General features: G+C 36.4%; 2 protein-coding genes across 2 annotated transcripts in view; both read right to left on the reverse strand.

Moving 5' to 3' along the window:
* LOC112905688 (titin-like) overlaps window positions 1-1,170 on the reverse strand; it is a gene marked incomplete at its 3' end in the record, with an annotated part of 6,845 nt that extends 5,675 nt beyond the window's left edge. The window contains exon 1 of the mRNA XM_025978558.1: window positions 1,153-1,170. Coding sequence (XP_025834343.1) covers window positions 1,153-1,170 — 18 coding nt within the window. The remainder of the gene's footprint in view (window positions 1-1,152) is intronic.
* LOC108743767 (titin) lies at window positions 840-8,460 on the reverse strand. Its single transcript, XM_018479358.2, has 6 exons — window positions 6,551-8,460; window positions 6,265-6,496; window positions 5,846-6,204; window positions 4,948-5,290; window positions 3,519-4,884; window positions 840-1,427 (listed from the first exon to the last, which is right to left on the reverse strand). The coding sequence occupies exons 1-6, from the start codon at window positions 8,436-8,438 to the stop codon at window positions 1,287-1,289; spliced, it is 4,329 nt and encodes a 1,442-aa protein (XP_018334860.1). The 5' UTR covers window positions 8,439-8,460; the 3' UTR covers window positions 840-1,286.
* Between the last annotated feature and the right edge of the window lie 90 nt (window positions 8,461-8,550).

The following is an 8,550-nucleotide window of genomic DNA, read 5'->3' on the forward strand; positions in this document are numbered from 1 at the left end:
TTAATATTTAAATATATAATTTAGAAAAATGTACTATTTCTTTTGTATTTTTGTTATTTCAGTTTTTACTGTAGAGACTGTAGATGAATCAGCATTGCTATTGTTTGTTGGTGATGATAAAATAAAATTTACTGCTTTTTCAATATAGATTTTATGTTTTACGATTGTTGACTTTTGTTTTGATTTTGATGTGCCAATATGAAATGAGCGAAACAGCGTTAAAAAATAGTCTGTCGTGTCCAAATGACATGTACCTATTACACATTTCTTTAATATTTTTTTTGACTAATATCGATGTCGCGCTGTAGGTAGGTATCACGATTGTGTAACAATGTAAAGGTGTGCAATGTCAGTTGGGCTTGTGGCACTCGTATCCAAATTTAGTTGGGTAAAGTAACGTATTCTGTAAGTTGAAAATAGTTCTGTGCGTGTTTACGTTTTTGTGTTTGTATGTATGTATGTGTGTGTCTGTTGCACACGGCACACGATATCTTTCCCAGAGATCGACTCCAGAAATAGAATTCTCCTCAAAAGTAAAAGCCGGGTCAGAGTTTTATTGGCCAATTTACATGTACTTGTATAGAAACCCTTTTTTGGTAATGTTGGCTACTTGTATATAATCTCACTGGCACTGAACACTTGTGTTTCACTCCGGAATTTTGATTTATCACTGTCGGAACGTGTTGAGTCACAAGATGCTTGATATGCTTTCAAAATTTTTAGTGGTGATAATTCGTTTTTCTTTTTTTAGTTATCGTGAATCACTATCTTTTTTTGGTTATTTTGGTCATTCTATAAACGTATTCCTGTTTTAAGGTTAATGACTTGAAACTCAGTTATTTTGACTAGTAAGTCGTTTATTTTTTTTTATTTGCGAACAATAAATACATAAATATTTAACAATTATATGGCACAGCACTTGTTTAATTAGTGCGAAGCCGAATTCACTCCATGGAACACTATCACTTGGAATTTTTGATACAGCCTTTTTTTCGTTGATTAGGTAGGTAATAAATTTTAACGGTCAGAAAAGTTCAATTCCAAGTTTGAGAGTTAATTGATAAAAATAGCACACTACTGAAGTATAAATACGTAATCTAGTTGTGAAATAAATTAATAAATAAATAACATACCTAAAAGCTAATGAGATACAAATTTTGAAGTGAGCATAGTAAAAGGTTTGGCGTGTGAATATAGATACAAAACAGCTCAGCGGCAATTCTTTCAGCAGATAGATCTTTGCATTATTATTATCGAGTAAAAACAACAATCAAGAGACAATGACATTATTTCTTACTTTTAACCACCAACTTGGCCGACTGCTCCACTTGTCCGGCAGACGAAACGGCTCTGCAGGTGAAGACACCCGAATCTTCTTCGTACGTGTTGGCGATGAGTAAAATCGCATTGTTGCCCTCATGAATCATCTGAAAAGAAACATAATTATTTTTAAAATTGTTTATTTAATTGAATATTACTTTACTTTCATAATGTGAATTTTCATTTCAAAACAAGACGTTTTTACTAGTGATTTTTCTGGGTACCCGGTATTAGCTGTGAAGTCACTTTGGTTAATAGTTCTTTTTATCAAATTACAACAGTATTACAAATTTAAAACATTTTTGAAAACGATACTGCTAAATATATGTAATTATTGAATTTCCTATTAAGAAAACTAGTCAGTTATAGTAGGAACTAAATTTACATGTTTTAAAGGAGTTCAAGAGTTAATTAATAAAGTAATATAAAAGGTACCTACATCGCATATCAAAAAATGTTGTCTAGGAAAGTACTTGTACATTACTATCAATTCATCATCGTCAGTTAATTTGTAGAAAAGCTAAATTAGAAATAGCATGGAACAGTTTTGAAACAACCTGATTCAAGTTTCTAATTTATTTGGGCTAGAGGGGCCTATTAAATTTTATCATAATTATCTTAGGAGTAAAACAATTTTCATGTAGGTACTGTATTTGGATAATAATATTATTTGTCCTTATTTAAGATTGATCATTTTGAAATTTTTTCATTTCATGTGCCACCATTTGGGAAAATAGTAGTTTTGCTTATAACAGAATTCGACTGAGGATACATAGTTAAAATTAGATTAAGATAAATTTAGTAGTTACTGTTGCTAGTTTAGAGAAAACTAAATCATGTATTGCTTCTACATCATTAACGTCTTTTTATTTTTTCAATTTAAAACACTGATGACAGAAAGTAAATTCTGTTTAAAAAAACCGTACTATTTTTAACTTGCTTCTTTTTTGAAATTGTTTCCATTTCATTCAAATCGTATAAATTTTAAATAGACGTCAGCTATTCGCAAAGTAACGAGTTAAAACAAGTCAGATTTAAACCACCACAAAAAGCTATTGTAGTTTTGGTAAACGTTTAAATAATAGTAAAAAGTTTTTTTAACGTAACCATAAATAATTGCCTCATAAGATTTTAATGGTTCAATTTGGATGAAAGTTCGATAATATCAAAATAGAAAGAATTCTACAGTCGTTACTATATTTTTTTTTGCATAAAACCGATCAATTTATGTTGCTTTTTCTATGGAAATAACAATAAATCTGAAAATTATTATTAATGTCCTAACAATTGTTTCTATTAGTCGGTCATCGAAATTGTAGAAGTCAGTAGCAGTACGACCTAACTATTGTTTATTAAATGAAAATTAGACATAAAGAAAGTAATTTAGAAGTTGACCATATTAATGTTCAGAAAACGTATTTTGTCAGTAATTTGTTGACCGCTAATAGTTTAGTGTTAATTACATTTGCTGTACTCTTGAAAATGACCGAATAGGTCGAAACGATTGTCGAGTTTATTATGTTGGAACATTCTTATGTTTTATTTGAATAATAAATTTTAGTTTGTTCTATAGTCCAGGGATAGGTACAATCAAAAAGGAATCGTGAATAAAGTCGGAAAAATTAATAAAGTTAAAAAAGGTGAACATCACCTAGCAAAATCAGTAAAAATGAGAAAAAATCACCAACTACAACTTTTCTTGACGGATTAAGTCAGTTCAGGTTGCCTTAAGTCTTTTTTCTTTTTTGCTGTTGGTTAGGTAATACCTTCCTTTTTTAACATCATTTGTCATTCGACTATATACCTTCAACTTCAATTAGCTATTATGATCAATATCTGATTAATATAAAGAATTATTCATACATAGTCAATATTTATGTATAATTGCTTTTAATCAGATTGTCTGTAACATAATATATACACGTGTCCAACAACTTGGAAAAATGCAGAAGTTTGACTGTTCCAAAATAATTAATTTTGCCAGAAAGTGACTTCTTCAGATGGAACAGTTAACTGTCAGTTTTTGATACTGATAGCTTCATTCTAAATAAATGGCGGTGAAATATTGTTTGTAAAAGTGTATGATTGACCGGGCATTTTATTTTTATACCTACACACTCATTTATTTTTATCATCATTGCATAATCACCATGATTTATAAATGTGTTAGAACTTGAGATGAATTTGTAAATAATTACCTGAAAGTCTGGCGATTCTGGAATAAGAAATCCATCCCTCAACCATTGGATCGTAGGTTTCGGTTTTCCACCAACGGTCGTTTTGAATTGGGCTGGACTACCTTCCGGAACAATGATATCTTTCATGGGAGTTAGGGAAGGTGGAATGTCTTGACTTTCAGGAGCTAAGACGTTCAGTTTCGCTTGTGTACTGACAGAACCTGCCGGATTTTGAGCAACACATTTATATGTCCCTTCGTCTTCTGGGAAGGCCTCGGAGATTTTCAAAGTATAGAAATCTGCTTCTTTCACCATTTGGAAGTATTTCGATGGTTTAATTACTTTATTTCCTTTGCTCCAAGTAGCTGTAGGTGCCGGTTTTCCGGTTATTTTACATCGGAATGCTGCCGGCTGGCCTTCTTTAATGGTTTGATCTCTAAGTGGCTCCACAAGTACTGGAGGTTTTTCAGCACCAGGAGATGCTGGCTTCGACGGTTTAGCTCCAGTAGACGGCGATTGCACGATACATTCTGCTTCGCAACGTGCTTCACCAGAATCATTTACCGCGACACATTCATATTTGCCAGAATCTTCAGGAACGACTTCGATAATTAACAAGGTGTTCAAGTCATCTTCTTCTAATGTCTTGTAACGTATATCAGGGGTGATTTTTCTTCCATTTTTCAACCAGTACACATCGATTGGTTTTGTGCCGTTTACACGGGCATCGAATCTAACTAACTGTCCAGTAGATACGGTTGTACTTTGAATGGTTGTCACAAAGCTCGGTGGAACTTTACCGCCTCTTCCTTGCCGTTTACGTTCTTGTACGATCAAATTGGCGCTACATTTGGCAGTGCCTCCTCGATTTTCGGCAATAACACTGAAAACTCCAGAGTCCTCGACGTATACTTGTCTCAAAACAAGTATCGATTTCGTGCTCATGGTGTAGATTTTGAAATCGGGAGAACTAGTGATTGGGAAATCTTCCCTGAACCATTTGATGGCAGGTAATGGATCACCATCAAATTCGACTTCGAATCTGGCTTGTTCGTTTTCGAAAACTCTGCAGGGTTGTATTTTCTTTGTGAAGAAGGGCGGTTTGCTGGGTTTTGCCTGACCTTGAACTACGCGCTCCTGTGTCAGTGCTTTGTGCTCTACATCAGTCGTTTCAGTAGCTGTTATGTTTCTAGTAATTTCTGTATCTCCGGCTTTCTCCTTTTGTACCTGTTTCTGTTTTGTAACGTACACTTCCCTTCCGTGTACTGCCGATTGGGTTGGGTCGGGAGGGTAGGCACCCTTTTTGGAATCAATTTGGTACTCAGTAGTGCGCTGAACTTTGCTCTTGTCTGTTTCTCGGAGACTTACTTCTTCAGGCTGTACTTCCCTTTAAAAAGAACACGCAGTATTAGTGATACAGTTTAACAAAAATAGTCGCTGTAATACTTACAAGGTTTCTTCGTATCTTTGGGCCATTCCTTTGGCAACACTGCTGTTGACAATCTTTTCACCAGGAATTGCATACTGGTGAGTTGATTCTCGTAGTCGAACTTCTTTTGTGACTTGTTCGTTTTCCAATTCTTGTATTTTACTGTAATAATCTTCACCTTTCTTTTGTTTCACTTGTTGTTGCCATTCTGCTTCGGCGTCCTTGTAAATCTTCGGTTGAACGTGAATAGTTGAAGGATTGAACTCTCCTTCCTGGAGTGCTGTGTGACGTTCTTCGAAAATGCGTTCGAGTTCGGTTTCTTGACGTTCTTTTTGGTATTGTGACAATTCGCTGTCGTACCAAGCTGATCACATGATTTCACAATTAATTCATTGTAAAGAGTAGGTGGGAAAAGAATGAAAATTACAATTTTACAAACAGCTCAATACCACAACACGACAAGAATCTATGAATACAAACAATAATGAAACATATGTTAAAGGATGGATCATGCAAGACGTTATTAATTTTATACGCGGGATTATCTATCCTACCTCTTTGCTTGTCCTTGCGATTTAAATTACCTTCATTCCATCGATGCTGCTCGACCACTGGATGAAGATGTCGAAGCAAGTGGTGAGGAGAGGGCGAGGTGTTATTATATATAAGTGTTGTAAATCGTGCTTATATATATGTGAATTAGCAGCGTGTGCTTGTTTTTGTTTATAAATAGTTAAAGCTGATTGTTGGCATAAATTGTCGTGTGTGTTTATTGTGCATTGTTTTGTCAGAATAAAAGAAGAGATATGATGTTCTAAACGATGAAGGACTAATACTTTTAGTTACTTTACTGACTGCAAGATTTTACTATTGAGAAAAGTTTTAGCCCTTCGTTTGAAATGAAAATTATTAAACTCACGTCTCGGTGAATTTTTCAGCACACTTCTGTAGTCATCGTGTCTAGCAACGATTGTCAATTCCGTTTCGGCTATAGCTTCTCCCACGGAGCTACGTGCAATGACCTCTATTTTTCCCGTGTCATATTGTCGGGTCTTTGGGATATCCATGTGGTACATTCCGTCATAGGTAAGTTTATAACGTGATCCATTTACCACAGTGTGACCATTGATCAACCACATCACACGCGGACGAGGATGTCCAGTGACACGGCAGCAGAATCTTGCCCAGCCGCCTTCCTCTACTGTGCATGGTTCTGGTTTGCTCACAAATACTGGTGCAGATCGTGGTTTAGATTCTTCTTCGACTTCTTCAGGAACCCTGCAAATTAATTGTATTGTGATAAAGTTCTTTTTATATAAATTTCAATAGAATACGTACACTTGCCATGCGGCTTCTAATTCTCTAATTCTTTCAATGCTCTTCATTCCTTTCGGCAGTTGAGAATCGTATATGATTCCTGGTTTACCGGTTGTTCGGATGATTGCTCTGGTTTCATCCATTCCGTAAAGATTAGTAGCACGGCATACATATTCGCCACTGTCCTCGGGGTAAACCCATCCGAAGTTCATGGCGACGTAACCGAAGTCGTAAATGGGTGTGAAGCGATTTTCTGTGAATTGTTAGATTAATTAATCAATAATTAAAATTTCCGGACATGACTTACTGTGGGGTAATGGTTTTCCGTTAAGGAACCATTCCACTTTCATGTTGGGATCGCCAACTGGTGCCAGTTGACATTCGAACTTGCTGGTGTTCATCTCCACTAACTCTGTTTGGTCTTTGATTTGAGTAACAAACCGTGGAGGTTGTTTCTTATCGGGATCGTATAAATCATCTTCGGTAAGGTAAATTTCTGAAGTATACTTCTTGATTGCGGCCTCCATTTGCATTAGTGTTTCAGACCTCTTCATTCCCTTAGGAACTTGGTTTTGCAGAACGATGTTGGGCAGTTTCTTACAAGATACCGTGGCTTTTGTAAAGTCTTCGCCGTAATCATTAACAGCTCGGCACACATACTCGCCAGAATCTTCAGGATATACGTACAATATGTCCAATGATACGAAACCCATATCGTACATTGTTCTATAACGATGACCAGCGGGCAGTAATTTTCCGTTTCTGTACCATTCGATTCTTAATTTTGGATCTTCTTTTGGTTCCACACGACATTCAAATCTCACCGATTCGGCCTCTTCAACAGTAGCTGATGTAATGTGGGTAATAAATTTAGGTGGTGAGCGGATGGGTTCGTCCTCTTTTGGTGGTTCGGTAACGTGACCCTTTTCTAGTTCTTTTAATTTTTCAGCACTCATGCCGCTTGGAAGTTGTGAATCTGTATCAATGTTATGTTTCGACGTGCAGGTCACGGTGGCTTTAGTGATTGCAGAGCCCCATTTGTTTGTAGCTCTACAAATATATTCACCAGCATCGCGTGCATATGAATAGTCAATGTCAAGGGAAATAAATCCGAAATCGTTAATTTGGTGAACGCGTGAGCCTGTAGCAAATGGTTTGCCGTTGTGGAACCATTCAATTCTCATCGTTGAGTCGTTTGTAGGCTCAACTTTGCAATCGAAATGGATCGGGCCACCCTCAGGAACGTCAATATTGTCTTTAATCTCCACAATAAATCTGGGTGGGTTTGGCGTTTCTTCTTCTGGCAGTATTTCGTCCTTCTTATGCAACGTTTCTTCGAGTCTTTGAATGCTTTCGGTTCCTGTTCGGAAGTCAGTAGGTAATTGAGGTTCAAGGATAATTCCTTGTCTTCCTCTAACGGATAGTTTGCAAGAAACTGTAGCTTCGCCATGTTTATTTGTAGCTTTGCAGGTATACAATCCCGAATCGCGTTGATAAACACCTGCGATTTCAAGAATGACAAATCCAAAGTCGTTAATAGTCTTGATTCTTGAACCTGCCCAAAGGGCTTTTCCATTGTGGAACCATTCCACTCGCATACTAGAATCGTTAACAGGTGTAAGTCTGCATTCAAAGTGTGCCAAAGAGTTTTCGGAGAGGGTAAGGTCAGAAGGTGTAGTGATGAATTCTGGTGGTTTTCCTTCATCTTCTTCAGGCGAAGGTGGAGCTGGTGCCGAGCCAAGACCTTCGAGTTCTGCTATTTTATCGATAGTATTTTCCATTCCTTTTGGTAGTTGTGATTCCAAAATGATACTTCTTTTGCCTTGTACTTTCATTGATGCATTTGTTACTGCTTCTCCATATTCGTTGATTGCTCTGCAAGAATATTCTCCAGAGTCCTCTGGATAAACAGGCGATATTTCCAAGATAACAAAGCCGAAGTCGCAGAATGTACGGAATCTTGAACCAGTTCTTAACGGTTTTCCATTCCAGAACCATTCTACTTTCAATTTTGCATCATCGGTTGGAATTAGCCGACCTTCAAAATGAGCGCTTTCTCCTTCACGTAAGTTGTCAATGTTGGATAAGGGCACAGTAAATACAGGTGCTCTGCCTTTTTCTTCAGTGACGTCTTCGTGTTTTTGTCTAATAAGTGAATCTTCAAGTGTTTGAATTTTTTCCAAGCCTCCTTCCATGCCCTAAAAGAAAATTATGCTTTAAGGCAAAACTCATTCTAACCATGGTTTTAATTCTACATTTTGTATAACAATTAAAAAATCTGAAACTAAAAAACTTCATTGTCAATTG

The sequence above is a fragment of the Agrilus planipennis genome, unplaced genomic scaffold (genome assembly GCF_000699045.2).
Source record: "Agrilus planipennis isolate EAB-ADULT unplaced genomic scaffold, Apla_2.0 scaffold682, whole genome shotgun sequence".
Classification (NCBI taxonomy): domain Eukaryota; kingdom Metazoa; phylum Arthropoda; class Insecta; order Coleoptera; family Buprestidae; genus Agrilus; species Agrilus planipennis.